This window comes from Aspergillus alliaceus (assembly GCF_009176365.1).
Source record: "Aspergillus alliaceus strain CBS 536.65 unplaced genomic scaffold BDW43scaffold_2, whole genome shotgun sequence".
In the NCBI taxonomy this organism is placed as follows: Eukaryota; Fungi; Ascomycota; class Eurotiomycetes; order Eurotiales; family Aspergillaceae; genus Aspergillus; species Aspergillus alliaceus.
The window spans coordinates 486,248-503,990 of record NW_022474685.1 but is presented as its reverse complement, the minus strand read 5'-3'; the positions used below and the strand labels follow the sequence as shown (position 1 = coordinate 503,990).

The window sequence follows — 17,743 nt, the reverse complement described above, 5'->3', positions numbered from 1 at the left end:
AGCCGTGGACAAATTGGGACGAACAGAAGGAATATCCTGCACATTCACTGTCGGACATCGGGGATTGGCGCGGATCGCTAAAGGCGCGACTTTTTCTGCCATGGGAGACCGCCGGAGGAAGATGGCGCCATCGGCGGTACATTAATACGGCCAGATTCCCCTCGATCTTTTCTCCTCCTCCTCCCCCTCGTCTTTTTTCCCTCAGATCTCATCTCATCTCACTGATACCCCCTCTCTTCTTCCTTCCCCCCAGTTGGATTTAGCATTCTTCCTCCGTCACCCTTATACTCTCTTTCTTCATTTCTTCTCTCCCTGCTTTAATCTAATCACATCCTTCACAATGGGCTCCGTCGCAAACCTCCCCAAGTCCGGCACTTTCCTCTTCACCTCCGAGTCCGTCGGAGAGGGCCATCCCGATAAGATTGCGTTCGTCCCTCCTTTCCCCCTTGCGATCGTCTTCCTCGCGATCGCTTGCATTGATATACCTTGAATATCATTTTAATTATACAAACAGTGACCAGGTCTCCGATGCCATCCTCGATGCTTGTCTTGCTGAGGATCCCCTCTCTAAGGTACAGAGCGGAAATTATTTTACATTACCCGAACCCGATAACCCCTCTTTTTTTTTTTTTTTTTTTCTTCCACCCGATTGGGCCGGCTCTATCTCCGCACCATATTTTAGTATGTGCATACTAACATGGTTATCATTTAGGTCGCTTGTGAGACCGCCACCAAGACTGGTATGTTCTAAATGAAATTTTTATTATAATTTTTTTTAATTATATGGAAATATTAATAATGTTTCAGGTATGATCATGGTCTTCGGTGAAATCACTACCAAAGCGCAGCTCGACTACCAGAAGATCATTCGTGGTGCCATCAAGGATATCGGCTATGATGCCTCCGAGAAGGGCTTCGACTACAAGACCTGTAACGTCTTGGTTGCCATTGAGCAGCAATCCCCTGATATCGCCCAGGGTCTTCACTACGATGAGGCCCTTGAGAAGCTCGGTGCCGGTGACCAGGGTATCATGTTCGGTTATGCCACCGACGAGACTCCTGAGCTCCTGCCCTTGACCGTCATCCTTTCCCACAAGCTGAACAAGGCCATGACTGATGCCCGTAAAGACGGCTCCATCGCCTGGCTCCGCCCTGACACCAAGACCCAGGTCACCGTCGAGTACGCTCACGACAACGGAGGTGTCAAGCCCGTGCGTGTGGACACCGTTGTCGTCTCTGCCCAGCACAGCGATGATGTCTCTACTGAGGAGCTTCGTGCTGTTATTAAGGAGAAGATCATTAAGAAGGTCATCCCTGCTGAACTCCTCGACGACCGTACTATATATCATATCCAGCCCTCTGGCCGCTTCGTCATCGGTGGTCCTCAGGGTGACGCCGGTCTGACCGGCCGTAAGATCATCGTCGACACCTACGGTGGTTGGGGTGCTCACGGTGGTGGTGCTTTCTCCGGAAAGGATTACTCCAAGGTCGATCGTTCCGCCGCCTATGTTGCCCGTTGGGTCGCCAAGTCCCTGGTCAACGCTGGTCTGGCCCGTCGTGCCCTTGTTCAGCTCTCTTACGCCATTGGTGTTGCTGAGCCTCTGTCTGTCTTCGTTGAGACCTACGGTACTTCCGAGAAGTCTTCCGATGAGCTCGTCCAGATCATCCGCAACAACTTTGACCTCCGTCCCGGTGTCATCGTCAAGGAGCTCGATCTGGCCAGGCCCATTTACTTCCAGACCGCCAAGAATGGCCACTTCACAAACCAGGAGTTCCCCTGGGAGCAGCCTAAGGCCCTCAAGCTCTAAGAGCGTCGCTGTGACTGCATAATTCTCGTTCTCCTGTTTTGTTACGAATGTGATGATTTTGCTTTGTTTTCAACAACTCAAAGCATGAGCATAGACACGTCAGAAAAGCTTTGTTCCATATTTTCTTTATAATTTTGCATGGTCGTCTTTAAAGGACGGGTTCGGCGGGATAAATTCAACATGATACCACTTTCATCTGTTGGGAGGGATGTTACGGCGTTATCTGGGAGCGAGAGTCTTCAACACACTGCCTCCTCAGGCTTGGCATCTGTGGACAACTAGGGTTATCGAACACTAGGTCTGCATAGAAGTTTGTGGATGCTTGTCACAAGCTGTGCTTCGTACAAGTATCCAAGAGGAGATGATCTATGATTGACGGGATTTCCCCAGTCATAGACTTGCTAATCTAAACATTAGCATTATAGAGTAATGAACAATGAAATACAATATTCATACGAATGGCCTCTCGGCTTCGAGTAGAGTCTCTGTGTTAGGATGTAGATGATTCCCTTGAGTACTCTGTACATGCTAGATAGAGATGCTCCTGAATGGTAGACTGTACTACTGGTACCTTTAATCAGTTTTCCAATTTCTGGCCATGACTTTCGAGTTGTTCCTTACATTAAGGGGTATGCACGTGGCCCCTTGGTAGCGTTTGCGGGGGGAGTTCCTGCTAGAACTGGTTCAAGCCGGTGTATATCGTCTAGCCACTAGACTACATTTCTCACTTTATGGTGAATATGAACATTGCGGTGCATCTGGTATGGGAGATTCCATGAAGAATTTACGTGAAACCTCTCCCTTTGTATCTCTTGGATTGGGGCTTCTGGAAGACGACGATAGTCCCCGATAAAGACATCTACCAATATGCGATGGGATTCCTAAAGGCCTATACCGCTTTCATCCAATACGAAAGCGACTACCATACCGCAAGACACAAAAATCTCATACCAGATAGCTTGACTGACATGGGCATCCTGGACCAAACTTGTCGCTCGAGTACTCAAGAAAGATCGCTCCCACCAACAAACGCTATAAGTACGGAGAACTCAGATTATCCCAACTTAGTAAGATACACTGGCTGTGTAGTCACATCAGGGGCTATCGCTTCCCCTACCAGAGCTATGGGGAGTTACTCACTGCGAACCTCACACCCATCGCCGCAGCTGTTGTGCATATTGCTTTGGTCCTCACTGCCATGCAACTGAGGCTAGCAGTCGAGCCTCTGGCGAGTAATCAAGCCTTCCAAAAGGCCTCGTATTGATTCGTTGTGGCCGTAATTGTGGGACCCATTCCTTTGATTGCATTAGTCTTCCTGCTAATCCTGGTTTACATCATCTATAACTGGATAGCCAACGTCAATATGGATTCCAGAAGGACTAGGGATATGGACAATACAGGGAGAGAGGCTTAGAGGACGTTCCTACTCTTTTTCCCTTCCAGGCGATGCAACGACACTGTATTCTAAGCACATCTGCCCTTTCAAAAAAAAAAAATTCCCCAAATTGGTAAGTGGCCTCGCCTTCAGTGCGATACATGATATACACTAACATAGAACAGTGCGAGAGACATCAATAGGAACTATCATAAGCTTTTTCCTCTTTCCTTATTGACGGTGCGTATATAAAACTAAGCTTTCATAATCTTCTGGGAGGACGAATATTTTTCACACTTATCTTAAACTATATAACATAATGCATATCATTGTATCATTAGTAGGCATTGTGGATAATGAGGACTAAAATACTCACAGAGAAAATCCTGTAATGTACTCTTGTAGCGACTTGAGACTACAGCTAGGGCTGTCGATCTACCATCTTAATACTTATGTGTTAAAGAACTCTTTGGAAGACTCCATGTCTCGAAGACCAGCCAGCTCCCTCGCACGTGAGTACGTTATCTCCTCGTCTCGAAGTAGATGTTGTGTTCGGGGCATGATGATCGGGACGTTTGCAAATGGTGTGCTTCAATAGGTGAAGGGGAACTCGGACTTCTATATTGCCACATGTTTCGTTTCGTCATTTTGTTTCTTTTTCATTTAGTTTATTTCTTTGAACTGTTCCGGGTGATCAGTACTGAGTATGTCTCTGATTCAAGTACTTTCCGTGGGTATCATATCTATTAACCAACGCCAAATCTAGGCTAAGATATCTTGGATTCTGTACCGAATTCCCAGCGGTTGCTAGGTAGTCTAGAACCCGCTTGGCTATACAGGCCCATATGTATATTTAAGTATGGTCCGTGGATGGATTCATCCCCGCCTTTTGAAGCCTGCATGTCTGTACAACGTGTCCCCATGTTAGGTTAAGTACCCCGCTATCGGATATCTACTTGTCTTTCGACTACGTATAAATAGCTTTCTAGAATGGTGTTGTCCTTATGGCTGTCCATCCACATGCGACACGACTCCAAGAACTCCAAACAAATGTGTCTCAGCAAGACAGATCAATCTTAAGAAGAGGCAACTTGTTCAACCAACACACCCCGACGTATGCCCGGACCATCAGGTGAGGGGTACGGCCGACGCTGGCCGTTCGAGAAATGATGTCCTGGACGGCAGCCTACATACGCTGCTGAACCGACTTGAGATAGCCAACATTGCTTGATGGTTTGTCCCACATAGTATACTAGAAACGTCAGGGAATTCATTCTGATTAAAAGGCCTTCTTACCTCGTCACTAGGGGTATCCTCGTAGGGACTAATACATTAGGAAATCTCGTAGAGAGTCGACCCAAGTGCGAATAGATCTGGGGTCACCGTGGGTTGATCTCTCCAGTGCCGTGGGAGGAAAAACCGGGTGCCTTCACCAGAGGCCGGCTTCGACCCATCAAGCGAAGAGCCAGAGAAGACAATGGTTTTAATTTCGAGAGTCGCCTCCAATAAAAAGTTTCGTGGTTTTACGGTTTTACGTCGCAATGGATTACCCCGTGTGTATGTAAGAAATTGACAGCCTCCGCAACCTGGTACACCCATTTCAATCTAAGGCTTGTCGATATTGGCTCATGAGCCCGGAGATATGTCTTTGAGGTCCCCATTGTCTATATATTCGGAGACGAGACCACCCCTGGAAAGACGAAGTAACCGACAAAGGCTCTTGTGGGTCCAATGCAACGGTAGATGCTAGCTTCTTTAGCGATGTCCAGGATATGACTTTCGATCTCGGAATCCGGAAATGGTGATTTGAGTGCGGTCCCATCGTCAAGGAGCTCCACACTCCCAGTGAACCTTCGTAAAATAACTTGGCCTCGAGCGTCCCTTGTGCTTGCATGCTCCTCATTTAATGTCATCCTGAACGCGATACTTGTGGATAATGGAGCCTGAAGAAGGGGAAAGGGGAAAGTGCCCCGGATCTACAGCTATACCATACCTAGATTAGCGGCTTTCCACACTGCGAAGGAGGGGGGGGACAAATGTAATCCCGAACACCTGCGGCCCTCACGCACACTACGGAGTACAACAAGTCCCTCATCATTTATCGCTACGTCACTTTTGGGGGGGGGGGGGGGGGGGGGGGGGGTTATATTGCTGTACTCCGTAGTTTAGGTAGTTACTCCGTGGGCAGTACGTATAAACAATTCGTCCGAAGCTAGAAGGGCTCCTTTACTGAGCTCAAGAGCGTTCATCATTTCAGAAAAACATGATAACAAATCAAACCCCAATGGTGTTCAGGAAACCATCTAGTCTCTGTTGTTGTGGTAAATAAGGATGCTCTCTCGCAGACCTTTTTCTCCTTGAATTAGCCTGATATAAACAACATCTCAGCAGGAATTAGAGCAACCTGTGTACTGTACTGAGTGTGCATTGTATAAGGCACGGAAACGTCATGTGGAGACTGGGACGCGTGACGCCAAGATTTCAAATCAATTTAACCGCGTCGCCATGGAATAGGATAGGGTTAAATGGACCACGCACCTATCTATCTGTATCAGATCATATCACTTGATTACTACTCAATTGGATTGTATTAACCTCCTCTTGGCTTCCACGATCTGTGTCTTGGTTGTCCCCCCTCTTCCTCCGAAGACACACAATGCGTGCTTAACCAAACGCGTTCATGGCCTCGCGTGTTTCCCTCGACACCGTCGATCCTTTCTTAGACAACTCCCTCCAAGTGGACGCCATCAATCGGCCTCTCAAAAAGCGGAAGACATGTCACACTGAAGCTGACTGGGCCAAACAAACCATCAGCATTCGGGTGAGTCGCAACATCTAAAACTTGACCCCGGTGCCCGCTGACAGAATGATCCCCACCAACACAGGCCCATGCTGCATCCTTATCGGACGAGCCATACGTCCTAGAGCCGATTGCCGTTATCCCGCGTTGTCGATTGCCCTTCTCATGGCTGGATTGCTCTCCTGCCCTGCTATCGGAGATACAACCGGGTAGTTTATTCGTCGCAGATATCCCGATCTTAGAAGCGCATGTCCGAATAGAACCCGCCGTTTTAGCTGTGCGACTAGTGACCGATGGTGGACTTTACGTCATTGAGCGAGTTAAGGAGGGGATATATGCGCTCTTTAAGCTCGCCCGCGACGTAGAAGAAGGGGATATCCTCGTTTCCGTGAAGGGATGGCGCCCGTCGGAGGTGGAACAGGCTCCCCGACGCATTTCTGCGATAGACGACAGTGGGGAATGGTGGCTGGTGGCGCAAGTTGATGACCCGGTTGCTGATTCTCAAATTTTGACAAAGCGGTCCGAGTTTGACGTGTCTGTGGTTTTCGGCATTGTGGATGACAATGTGCGAATGCAGGACGTATCGCCCGTGGATTCGGGCGAGAGTAGGGGCCACTCTTTAGCGCCTCATCTGTCTCTTGAGAGAGGCGGTAGCTCGAATGTCAATACACCTACTGTGCTGAGAGATTCCCAGGGGTGTACTGGTGTGCTGTCTACCGATGCTGTCGGGGTCGAGTCTATGAAGGCCGAGCCCCTTCAGTCGCCGCAGGAATTGCTGGATAATCTACGGGAGCAGTATCTACAGGCCCTTTATATCTCGAAGGTAAGTTGGCTCTGGATCTCGTGTTTCTGTGCTAATTATAAAAGGCGTCCGTGGCGTACTTTGCCAAAGGTCCTCTGGCGCGCTGCCGTACGGCTTTCCTATCGTCCGAGTCGGGGACTTCTCAGGCTGCTGTTCTTGTTGAATTCTATCGAGAGGCTGTCCTTACGGCTAAGAAAATGGATCTTAAGTACCGGGAAACACTGCCTTCCACCCTCAAGGACGTTATACTTAGTATTTCCGATGACGAGTCAACACTACAAAAGAAGCGAAAGAGTAGGAAGAAGACATTAGGCAAAAATGGGCTTTATCCTGCAGAGAAACAATTCATTCGGAAATGGTGGAAAGACAGAGAGCTGGCAGATCAAGGAGTATCAACCGAGACTTCGCGGGACGCGGAACTGAAGAAGCACATTGCTGATTTACGATTACGAGAAACTCAGCTTCAAATCCTTCTCATTCTGGAAACAATGGCCCTGGAGGCTACTATTCCTGGCGAAGCCAAGTCTACCGAGGAAGGCGATGGGCTCGAAAAGACGAAACCAAAGCCTAAGAAATTACAGGATTTGAAAGTGATGCTTGAACTGCATCTCGATCGACTGTGCATCTGGCATGCTGTTAGCTTCGACGACGTTGCAGTCTCCGACCCAAGCAAAGTCTATGGAAACAATGAGTCCGCGGGCAAGAAAGTCGAAAGTGATGCCGTTCGTGATTTTTGTACCGAGGTCATCATACCGTTCTACGCTTCGCGCCTGCCAGATAAATGCAAATCGATCACAAGAAAACTCGGGGTTTCTGGTGCGATATCACCTTTCCCCAAGAAGCCCCAGCCGAAAAATATGCCCCGGACAGAACCCGGGATGGCTCTTGAGCGACAACCATCGCAGAAGAATCCTCGTCGTACACTGCAACGTGTGTTGACGGATGAGCAAACAGCCTCTAAAGGACGTCGACAGTCGCTGGCTCGCTCTAATACCATGCCCCCACAGCCTGAGCGAGAGCCAATGGAACCTTTGTTATCTAGTCTGAGCTCTAGTGTACGAGGTGGTATACAGAAGGCCAAACGGGTTGAGAATCGTGAAGTTGACCTAAACGCTGTGGCCCGGCAGCACGAAGCCAAATTGAAGAAGGTGCAGATGCTCATGGATCAGAAGAAGGAGCTCGATGCTGCGATCCTTGCCCTCCGGAAACCGAACAGGGAGCTTGTCGCCAAGGACATAGCGGAAGATGCTGACAAGAGACGCACAGGCGGCAGCGCAAGGAAACCGAAAAATCCTGTCCGCAACCCCTTTGGACAAGGAGTCCAGGTTGCAGCTACGCCAAAGGGCAGTCGAAAGAGGGACGCCATTGCTGGCATGCCTTCGCTTCCCCAAAGTATGTCGATTCGTTCATCTACCCAACCGAAGGGGTCTTCAATCTTCGGAGGCGACGGATCACCCCGGATGGTAATCCCAGCTTCTACTTCGCGACCCAAGTCATTCTCCGGATCCTCCGGCTCCAGAGGCGTGAATGCAATTCAGGAAACCCCGTCGCGACGACCAACTCAGCCGTTAGGGTCGTTTGACGGACCGGGCGCAGGCGTGGCCGAATCACCCCTTTCCTCCGGAAATCTCTTCCGCGTACCTCGGCGACCGGCGCCGAGATCGACTGATATGGCCCCGTCAACACCCGTCCGTATGAACACTCGTCTAGATGTGATCACTGAACCGATCAGTTCGCTCGTGATGGAGACCCCACCGAAACAAAGCATCACCGTGCCACTAATCCAGGCCGACGGGCCCGCAGAGCCAGCCACAGACACGCCAGCAAAGGTGCTGGGGACACCGGTTAAGGGCACGGCCAGTCTAACTGTCCCGGCAACCACAGCAGTACCGGTGACACCCGAGAAATCAATTTATGCGCACCTGGGATGGGACGACGACGACGATTTTGGTTTGTAGAACGGCTAGAGCTTGTGCTTAGCGGGCGTTTAGGGTGACCTTGTTCGGATTGGGTATGAGTGCAGTTTAGTTTAGTTACAGGGAATAATGTAAATGGATGAGATTGAACAATTGCCTCGATCCTTTACAGAGTTTTTTTTTTCTTTTCTTTTTCTTTTCCTCCCCCTCTCTAGAGAACACTAGCTAGTAGATAGTTGTCTGACAAAAGCACAGATCAACGGACACCGCTACGTGGTCATATCAACAATCATACAATATTCCTACCACCACTATTACTGTATCCCATCCCAACCAAACAGCACCCGAAAGCCAAGATAAAAACCAAGGCCCAGGGAATAAATAAAATAGAAAAAAAAAAACCTACAATAATCAAACATCTGTCTACTATGCTCATATGAACACTCCAACCCAGATCGACATAAGTCATTAGTAAGTATAGACGTGTTAAAACGAACTAAAGAAACAAGATGGTCATGCGACCACTCAACCCCAAGCAACTAATGAAAATCCATCCTGAAACTAAATACGGTGTAGTCTATTCCTCAATCAAGGACCAGATATCGTGCATTAGGTACTTAAATTAATCATCCTTGTTAGTCTACTGTGGATAAATTCGAATGAATGAGTACCACTACCACTGTTAATTCTATACAGAATGTAATCTTAAAGAAAGAGAGATGACAAGATTTATAAAATCCAGCAAAGGCAGCCAGACTAAATTTATCCCCCCATGATCCTTTGGAATCCTTTCAGCAATAATCACAAAGAACTTACCGAGTACAACCCCTAATTTCCCCACAGCCAAGCAAACCCCCCAAGCCGGGAAACAATAAAACGGAAATTCCTCATCAGGCTAAAAGAAAGAAATAAATAAATAAGCAGCCAAGCAAGGGGAGGTTGGAAAACAATGGATTTTTGGAAATATTTCTCCACATTTTTTCTCATCCTTCTGCAACGTGGGTTCCAGGGAGATTGTGGAGAGCAGACACCTATCATGTTTCGAGGCGGTGCAGATTTTGGGGGGTGGGGGGTCTAGGTACGACGCGCATGATTCATGGGTTTTTCTTTTTTTGGGATGTGGGGGGATTTTGATTGTTAAGTTATTAGGTTATTGATTACTGGGAGGATGAGTTCGGCAGGATTTTTGTATTTTTTGTTCTATGATATTATATAGAATATTTCGAGTGGACCTTTTTTCTATTAGATACATGATGGGATATGATATGATTGGTGATTGGTTCGCGGTGAACCATTCCCTGAAACTCCTGATCCTGCGCTTGCGCTTTCCCGCCCTAATATATATGTTGGAAATGAGATTATGAGATTCGTTGCGTCGTGACTTCGTAAGTGGTTATTATTGTGTATCTTTTTTGTGTTTGTGGGGGGGGGGGGGCCTGGTACGCGTGGTTGCAGGCTGGTGCTGGTAGTGGCGGTGATAGTAATAGTAGGCTCCAGTTACCCGGCAATGCGAACGGGTATGCACTGTGGCGGCGACGGCCAGAAGTGTTTCGTCTTCTCGAGACAATTGCGGCCCTTCTCAATGAGGCCTTTTTCTTCCCTGTCGCTCTCGGGAGACGAAGGTGTAGGGGCAGGAGCAGATTGTTCGAAGGAGACGGAGAAGGTGAGGTGGACGGACTCCTTGTCCGAAGGCTTCTCGACGGTAGCGTCCTCGACCTTGGTGTCAAGGTCCTTTGACTCCTCCTTGGCCTCGTCGCTGGTATCACTCTCGTCGCAGTCCTTCTTGTCTTGGGTGTCATCGCACCGGTTGTCTTCCTCTTCCTCTTCGGACTCGTCGTCTTCCAGCTCGAAAGAGTTGATGCGAGTCGACATGTCCTTCTGTGCCCACTCCATCGAGATAACATGTAGACGGAAGTGGCCGAGGCACCGTCTGATATCTGGGTCCGGGGCTGTGGCCTCACGGGCGAGCTTTTGGCGCGACAGGGTGGTGAGCTTGTAGGGGAGGGAAGTCTTGTCGGCGAGAGGAGGCCAGCGCTTGTTCATGGAGGGGTTGTTGGAGGAGAGAGGGGAGGAGGATGCCGGCTTCGGCATGATGTCGATGGTTGCTACAGCCATTGTTGGCTCTTGTTCTGTTGGTTTCTTCCTCTTCCTTCCTTTTTGTTCGCGTGTTTATTCAGCGATTGGTCAGGTTGGTGGCGCGAAAGTCGATGAGCAGATATTATTCTGCGAGATACGACCGATCAAGTAAAGCTGGTTGGAATTGGAAGTTTGGAGAGCGAAGTGGGAAAGAAAATCTGGGGGAGAAGGGAAGAGAGAAGAGGGAGTTGGGAGAGGGGGAGGAAAGTCTTAAGAGAAGCGAACAATATGGGGCCCAAGGAAAATCAGAGGAAAAAGGAAAATAATAGTTCAGGGAATAGTTTTTGCCCAGAAATTCCAGGCCCAAGAGACTACGGTTGCGTTAGTAGTACGGGAGGCCCCAAAAGAGAAATCCGGACCTGATGACCATCTGATCTGGCAGATTCTGCAAGCGGTGATCCAGTGCAGTCTAGACCCCCGAGTCCACTGGTTGAGTCCTCTTCTTCCCCCCTCTCGCCAGCACCACTACCAAGAACCCCAGAAGGGATATCAGAAACCCAGTCCATAATTGATTGATGCATTCTGTGATATGGTCTTTTTTTGGCAGGGTCTTTTTCGGCCACCGTAACCCACCCCATCATTGTTTGGTGGTGAGGGAGCAGCTTCTTCGCAGGAGAAAGGGTTGCGTACCAGCCGACTCCACTACAAAAACCAAGTTGGCCAGCTGACCTTTGCTGTGGGTCCGGGTCTGTCGGCACCCATGGAATGTTCCACGCCGGGCATTGGGGGAGGCCTTCTCAGCAATGATTATGGAATAATATTTTTTTTCCTTTTTTACTTGGGAAAAGAATTAATACTTACTGTGCGTTTTCATGTCCATAGCTGCTCTCGACCGAGATCCCTTTCTCATTTACTGATTTCACATTCACGCATTACTGTTATGTTTTCTATAAAACAAGTTTTCTAGAAAAAGAAATTGATGATGATGAAAAGATCACCCAATACGCCGGTGGAATGATCCTAAATCAGCAAAGACTTGAGGTTGAAGTAGAATCGAACGATTGAGTCAAGGGATGCTCCCACGCTCCCATCTTCTTATTGGCCCCTTTTTGCGGGGTCAAACTTTCCCGGTTAGCCTCGTTACTATACCGAGTAACGCTAAGCGGAAAGAGTGATAGCCTAACCCTGATAAGGGTTGCGCCAGCAAGTCTTAGTAAGACTCTTAATCTGTGACTCAGGCCCAGACCGAGTGGGGTGCAGCCCGGTGAGGAACCATTGGTGGAAATTCCAACAAAGCTACTAATCGATACTCTGTGCGACCTGAGGCATCTTCTCTGATAGAACTCTCATATACAGTTATCTTAACTTGTATATCCTCCGTGGGGTATGATATCCAACACCCACAATATACTCTGGAGTCAGTCCACTTTATTTTATGTTTTGTTTTTCGCGCTTCTCCAGATTGTGTGAAGATGTTCACTTGTCTTGGAAGTGAGTTGTGTGATGATGTAATATTCGCCCCATCGGAATTTGTCATACAATTGAACTCTCGACAATGAACTTGATCCGTCCATGACTTCATGTCCCGTCATTGAATGGTATATAAGGTTTTATATGACAGCTCCATTGCCACAAAATCGTCACCCTCTTCCTCGATTGAAGCCATATTGTGGGCTTTTGGAACTGGGGGAAAGGGACTAGCTTCGAATGGTAATTCCGGAGCTGCGTACGCACATCCAAGGCCTGATACCCGGGGTGTTACTCCGAACCAATGCAAGGTTCTTCTAGATAGAAGGCCTGACAATCTTACAATGTTCCTAATGTGGTCGGAAGTGGGAAAGCCAAGGATTGCTCGGCCGAGCATGAACCCATGGCTAAGTGAAACCCACCTGCTACGGTCAACTTTCTCAGTGAATTGGAAGACCAGCAGTATCTCCAGCAAAAGCCAAGAGCTTCTCTGCGTCATACTGAAATTTTTCGAAATCAGTTTCCGAAATATACTTCGATATTATTCCCAAGCCCCAAATGCCAAGCTATGCTAGACCAGAAATGAATTATCTATGCAGAGTTATATACAAGCTTTGTTAATTTCAGCGTGTACTGTCATAACAATCACCTGGCTGCACGTCTTGCATTATTTCTGTATTGGTGACGCATTTTCTTAAACGGTATCGGCCAAGATCATCTGGAGCAATGGCAAGCAATGATCGACTCTCGAATGCTTTAGCGATTGGACCTCCGACTGCTGGATCTTTAATCTTGACTTCCTTCCGGCGGCCGTGATCTCTAAACGTTGTGGGATATGCCGGAATTCGAGCGGTATGGCTGATAGTGCCTTTTGCTGCATGTCGGATAGCGTCCGTCGTTGGGCTATTGGATTTGGATTTGGAGGTCTGCAGGTCCACATTTTCTTTCTGAGCGAGACTAATTTATACAGAAGTCTTGGCTGAATGAACTGGACAGTAGGTCTATCTAGCGTAAGATATAACAATCAAAGTCTCTTGTGCTAGATGCCACAAGGCGAAGCTTCCAGAACATCACAGCACTGGAGATAATCCGGCCGCCTGGCCATTTAGTAACTGATTGATTATTGATTGGTAATTTAAATGAAGATCCCCCCTAAATCCAGTTCCACTCATCGCTTGTCTCTCCGCCCAACACCTACAGCGGGACCGATTCCGGACGATATCAGTTTCACCATTCTACGCGGGTCGCTTACTATGGTTATGGGCCCGGTCGGGTCAGGCGAGTCAATCCTTCTCAAAGCAATACTAGGTGAGATAGCATACGAGGATGGTGGGTCAGTCAGGGTTGCTAGCAGGCACACTCTCTCGATCATCATGGTGCGGACATGCTTGTTAATATATTTGTAAGTGGCGCACAAACTGTTGACCTTCGCCGATGCTATTCATTGCCTATACATCTGCCCCATTCGTTAACTTCGTGCATCTTACCCTCCCAGCTTTTGCTCGGCGGTCTAACGGAGCCGCATCTCTCGTCTCAGCTCAGTGTAAACCCTCACAGCCGGGCAGGCAAGGGACCAAACTGCTTTTGGGGAGCTTCCACGGATTGTGCATTGTACTACTCCGGCTTGTTCGATAGTCCGACAGGCTACCATATCCTCCCATGTACGTGGGATTTTGATGCAGATGCGTGACTGCTCGAAGTTGCTTCTTGCAATGCTCATAATATAAATGAGCGTAGCTGAAAATGTCCAAGGTATGCTAGGACACGTAGAGACTGACTGGTACAGCAATACGTGCGGGAAGCATCCGACATCTCAGAGAGACGTGCTCCAGCCAACTTTCTTTTGTGCGGTTAGGGTAGGAAGTTTTAACTCTAATATGTATAAAAAAAATTTAATAGGATAATATTAGGTCTTGATACCGAGTGCCCCCTTAACACACAGGCTATGAAAAGACTTAATCAACTTTTTGTAAGTCATGACCTCGCGACACAGGTGAGGTCACCCTCGAATCTATAAGGTCTCGGAGGGGATAGTTTTCAAGAAACTGTTTGATAGGAGTTGTTGATCGCTCCTGGTTTGACGCAGGGTAATGTGTTCTTCATCAGGTGCTTTTGTGATCACCAATACTGGTGAGAATTCTGTAGAGGTCTCTTGAGGTTGAAGGTCTTGACTTTGTTTATCGTCCATTTTCTTCCACTCCCTGAGGGACCGAGATGAGGATGTGGAGGCTGGGTGATCAGGGCCTAATGCCCTGTTATGGAGCTCAACACACTGTTCCATTAAAGCCAAGGCAGGGTGAATCTTCCCTTGGGATTTCAAGGTAAAAGCAACATTGTGCATGCTGTCTAGAGTATCGGGAAGCTCTGGACCCAGCACAGTTTCCGGGTCTTCAGTAATTGCACGTTCAGCTCTTCTGCTTCCTTCCATCGTCCTTGATTCCAGTATGTTAACGCCAGGTTGGCCATACTGGTTAGAGTATCGGGATGCTCTGGCCCCAACACCTGCTTCCGGGTATTCAGTGCTTGCACGTCCAGCTCTTTTACTTCTTTCCATCGTCCTTGTTTCCGGTATGTGGATGCTAGGTTGGCCATACTGGTTAGGGTATCGGGGTGCCCTGGCCCCAGTACCGGTTTCCGGGTCTCTAGTACTTGCGTATATAGCAGTTCCGCTTCATTATATCTTCCATCTTCATAGAGGCACTCCCTAACCTTCCAGATTAGATTGATATACTTGTCCCTCTTATCTCGAAAATCTTCTTCTCCTATCAAGGCTAGGCTATGTGGGAGATATTCTCGCCGCTGCTTTCGATTGGTCAGATCATTATCTGGAAAGATTCCATTTAAATGATCTGCAGCTTCTAAAAATTGCAAGCTAAATTAACCATTTTTTCTTAACCTGTTTCGAGTCATAAGATATACTAGTTGATGTAGACTTAGGAAATTGCACGTTATTTGTGTATTGACGCAAACTATGATATGAATAGAACATCTGACTTTAATTGACATACTACTTCAATTACTTGTGATATTACATTTACTTTTTATATTATGTATCTGTTTTTCTTCTGCTTTCTTTTTATTTTGCCGTTTCCCTTACCGCTAATTATTGGCTATTTTACTGCACCAGGCTGATAGCCTTGCGGCTACACGTATCTTCCTACCCCTCCACCCTTAATGGGTCTTCTTGTCTGTCCCTTTGACTTCTAAGGCATGTCTTTTACTCGGGGGAATTGAAATATACTCACTAAGTTCACCGCCGTTCATATATAATATATAACCGGGAAGAATGACTTTCTCTCACGATCACTACACTGTCGCATGGATCTGCGCCTTGCCGCTAGAGATGGCAGCCGCCAAGGCTATGCTAGATGAGACTCACATTTCGCTGCCTCTGCCAAAATCTGGCCACAATATCTACACACTTGGGAGTATTAGCGGTCACAATGTAGTGATTGCTTGTCTGCCCGCCGGTGTCTATGGGACAATATCTGCCTCAGCTGTCGTGACACACATGGTTTTCACATTCCCAAATATCCGTTTTGGACTTATGGTTGGCATCGGAGGGGGACTTCCGAGCAAATATGTTGATATTCTCCTTGGTGATGTTATAGTCAGCAAGCCAACTGCTACCTCAAGCGGGGTTATCCAGTATGATTGCGGCAAAACACTTCACAACGGACGATTCCAGCATACTAGGTCTCTCAATAAGCCTCCACCAATATTATTAAAGGTGATAGCCCAAGTCGAGAGTGACTGTATGACAGGAAAGAATCAGTTTAGCAATGTCCTGGTTAATATTCTCCAGAAAGAAGAGATAAAAAAAAGTTCTCACGACCACAAGATGACTGGTTATTTCCCTACACATATGACCATATAGAAGAAGAGCCTAACTGTTCGAAGTGTGATCAAACTCAGTAGGTAGATCGCCCTAAATAGATAACTGAACAGCCTTATATCCACTATGGTTTGATCGCTTCTGGAGATCAGGTCATGGAAAGATGGCAGAACTCGTGATTCAATTGCACGAGATCTAAACATCCTCTGCTTTGAGATGGAGGCTACCGCTCTCATAGATGAATTCCCATCACTCGTCATATGAGGTATCTATGACTATTGTAAGTCTCATAAACACAAATACTGCCAAGCAAATATAGCGCTTGTTGCCGCTGTTTATACAAAAGCTCTTCTCAGGATGGTTCCTTTCCTTGACCAGAGTATTGGTCTAAAAGAAAAAAATACCCATAAAAACCACTGGATGGTTCCCTTTGAGAGAAACAGGGGATTTATAGGTCGTGACAAAGAAATTTCCAAAGTTTAAAAACTGATCAAATAAGTAAATGGACCATCTAAAATAGTGTTCTATGGGCTGGGTGGGATTAGTAAGTCTCAAATCGCTCTTAAGTTAGCTTATTGTATATAAGAAAAAGACCCCAGCCGGTCTATATTCTGGATACCGTGTATTAGCTACAAGAGCATTGAACAAGCCTTTATAAGTATCACGCAGACCATTAGAATACAAGGCATAAAACTAGCAGAGGTAAAAGAGCATATCAAGTCTTATTTCAGCCAGAAAAGTGCTGGAAAGTGGCTTCTTATTTTTGATAATGCTGATGATATAGATATGTGAATTAAAGATAGTGAAACAGCTTTGGCACTTAAGAAGTTTCTCCCGCAGAACAGGCAAAATCAAATTCTCTTTATCATAGGCAACCGGGTATTAGCTGTGAAACTAGCCGCTTCCAATATAATAACAGTATCTGAGCCAGATAAAGAAACGGGACTAAGGATACTTGAAAAATTACTGATTAATAGCAACCAACCTCTTCAATACAGCGTTGCTATAACCCTTTTTAAACAGCTTGCCTCTCTCCCACTGGCAATCACTCAGGCCGCCGCATATATCCATGAAAATGAAATCAATATCTCTATATATGTGACACTCCTGGAAAAACAGGAGTCATATGTTATAGAACTGTTGAGTGAAGACTTTGAGGATGAAGGTTAATATAAACCAATCCAAAATCCTGTAGCCACAACATGGTGGATATCATTCTAATAGATCCAGTGGTTAAACCCATTAGCTGCCGATTATCCATCTTTCATAGCCTGCACCAGCCCGCGCGATATCCCCCAATCTCTTCTGCCTCAGTCCGTCTCTGAAAACGAGAGAATAAAAGCAATTGGCGTTCTTAATACTTATTCATTTATTAGCAGACAAACAGAGGTCAGTCAGGTAACTGTTATGGCTTTACAGACAAAGATTACAGGGGTTTGTATAATTCTTGCATAACACTCATATGGTTTAGCTTGGCTTGGCCTTTAGAGTTCGGAATATCATCTAAGAGTGTATTTCGGTAACTGATTTCGAAGTCTTTAAGGCCAACAATCATATGGACTTATCGAATGGAAACACTGTCAGACCTCAAGGTCCAGGGCCTGCGGTGGCAATTCCGGTATATCTATCATATCTATCGTCAGCCTTCAATACAATTCAATGAT

General features: G+C 47.0%; 8 protein-coding genes across 8 annotated transcripts; 4 read left to right on the top strand and 4 right to left on the bottom strand.

Annotated features, from left to right (window-relative positions):
• The first annotated feature begins 194 nt into the window (after positions 1-194).
• On the top strand, positions 195-2,267 carry BDW43DRAFT_260119 (S-adenosylmethionine synthetase). The gene is made up of 4 exons (XM_032040164.1): positions 195-426; positions 515-572; positions 713-740; positions 808-2,267. Exons 1-4 carry the CDS (start codon positions 341-343, stop codon positions 1,806-1,808), a joined length of 1,173 nt encoding a protein of 390 aa, XP_031905726.1. The 5' UTR covers positions 195-340; the 3' UTR covers positions 1,809-2,267.
• Positions 2,268-2,470: 203 nt separating this feature from the next.
• Positions 2,471-3,105, top strand: BDW43DRAFT_260117 (uncharacterized protein). Its single transcript, XM_032040163.1, has one exon. The coding sequence runs from the start codon at positions 2,681-2,683 to the stop codon at positions 3,014-3,016; it is 336 nt and encodes a 111-aa protein (XP_031905725.1). The 5' UTR covers positions 2,471-2,680; the 3' UTR covers positions 3,017-3,105.
• Positions 3,106-4,196: 1,091 nt separating this feature from the next.
• On the bottom strand, positions 4,197-4,862 carry BDW43DRAFT_260115 (uncharacterized protein). Its single transcript, XM_032040162.1, has 2 exons — positions 4,480-4,862; positions 4,197-4,435 (listed from the first exon to the last, which is right to left on the bottom strand). The coding sequence occupies exon 1, from the start codon at positions 4,780-4,782 to the stop codon at positions 4,516-4,518; it is 267 nt and encodes an 88-aa protein (XP_031905724.1). The 5' UTR covers positions 4,783-4,862; the 3' UTR covers positions 4,197-4,435; positions 4,480-4,515.
• A 1,001-nt stretch (positions 4,863-5,863) lies between these two features.
• BDW43DRAFT_305780 (uncharacterized protein) lies at positions 5,864-8,743 on the top strand (the record flags this gene model as incomplete). The annotated part of the gene is made up of 3 exons (XM_032045868.1): positions 5,864-6,004; positions 6,069-6,806; positions 6,851-8,743. The coding sequence occupies 3 exons, from the start codon at positions 5,864-5,866 to the stop codon at positions 8,741-8,743; spliced, it is 2,772 nt and encodes a 923-aa protein (XP_031905723.1).
• Positions 8,744-9,937: 1,194 nt separating this feature from the next.
• On the bottom strand, positions 9,938-10,982 carry BDW43DRAFT_70696 (uncharacterized protein). Its single transcript, XM_032050415.1, has 2 exons — positions 10,145-10,982; positions 9,938-10,082 (listed from the first exon to the last, which is right to left on the bottom strand). Exon 1 carries the CDS (start codon positions 10,814-10,816, stop codon positions 10,199-10,201), a length of 618 nt encoding a protein of 205 aa, XP_031905722.1. The 5' UTR covers positions 10,817-10,982; the 3' UTR covers positions 9,938-10,082; positions 10,145-10,198.
• Positions 10,983-13,683: 2,701 nt separating this feature from the next.
• Positions 13,684-14,200, bottom strand: BDW43DRAFT_260110 (uncharacterized protein). Its single transcript, XM_032040161.1, has one exon. It carries the CDS (start codon positions 13,962-13,964, stop codon positions 13,755-13,757), a length of 210 nt encoding a protein of 69 aa, XP_031905721.1. The 5' UTR covers positions 13,965-14,200; the 3' UTR covers positions 13,684-13,754.
• Positions 14,201-14,255: 55 nt separating this feature from the next.
• Positions 14,256-15,508, bottom strand: BDW43DRAFT_296281 (Tetratricopeptide repeat-domain-containing protein; the record flags this gene model as incomplete). The annotated part of the gene is made up of 3 exons (XM_032044183.1): positions 14,256-14,606; positions 14,648-14,892; positions 15,490-15,508. 3 exons carry the CDS (start codon positions 15,506-15,508, stop codon positions 14,256-14,258), a joined length of 615 nt encoding a protein of 204 aa, XP_031905720.1.
• A 22-nt stretch (positions 15,509-15,530) lies between these two features.
• BDW43DRAFT_296280 (uncharacterized protein) lies at positions 15,531-17,534 on the top strand (the record flags this gene model as incomplete). The annotated part of the gene is made up of 12 exons (XM_032044182.1): positions 15,531-15,557; positions 15,588-15,702; positions 15,742-15,827; positions 15,864-16,034; positions 16,122-16,162; positions 16,232-16,334; positions 16,365-16,533; positions 16,579-16,645; positions 16,679-16,818; positions 16,879-16,958; positions 17,007-17,244; positions 17,326-17,534. The coding sequence occupies 12 exons, from the start codon at positions 15,531-15,533 to the stop codon at positions 17,532-17,534; spliced, it is 1,446 nt and encodes a 481-aa protein (XP_031905719.1).
• Positions 17,535-17,743: the final 209 nt, after the last annotated feature.

Bases quoted from the DNA above. Each gene is read 5' to 3' on its own strand.
- BDW43DRAFT_260119 (XM_032040164.1), top strand. From the start codon at position 341: ATGGGCTCCGTCGCAAACCTCCCCAAGTCCGGCACTTTCCTCTTCACC. The intron at 573-712 runs GTACAGAGCGGA...GTTATCATTTAG, and splicing joins CTGAGGATCCCCTCTCTAAG to GTCGCTTGTGAGACCGCCAC. The intron at 741-807 runs GTATGTTCTAAA...ATAATGTTTCAG, and splicing joins TGAGACCGCCACCAAGACTG to GTATGATCATGGTCTTCGGT.
- BDW43DRAFT_260117 (XM_032040163.1), top strand. From the start codon at position 2,681: ATGGGATTCCTAAAGGCCTATACCGCTTTCATCCAATACGAAAGCGAC.
- BDW43DRAFT_260115 (XM_032040162.1), bottom strand. From the start codon at position 4,782: ATGGGTGTACCAGGTTGCGGAGGCTGTCAATTTCTTACATACACACGG.
- BDW43DRAFT_70696 (XM_032050415.1), bottom strand. From the start codon at position 10,816: ATGGCTGTAGCAACCATCGACATCATGCCGAAGCCGGCATCCTCCTCC.
- BDW43DRAFT_260110 (XM_032040161.1), bottom strand. From the start codon at position 13,964: ATGAGCATTGCAAGAAGCAACTTCGAGCAGTCACGCATCTGCATCAAA.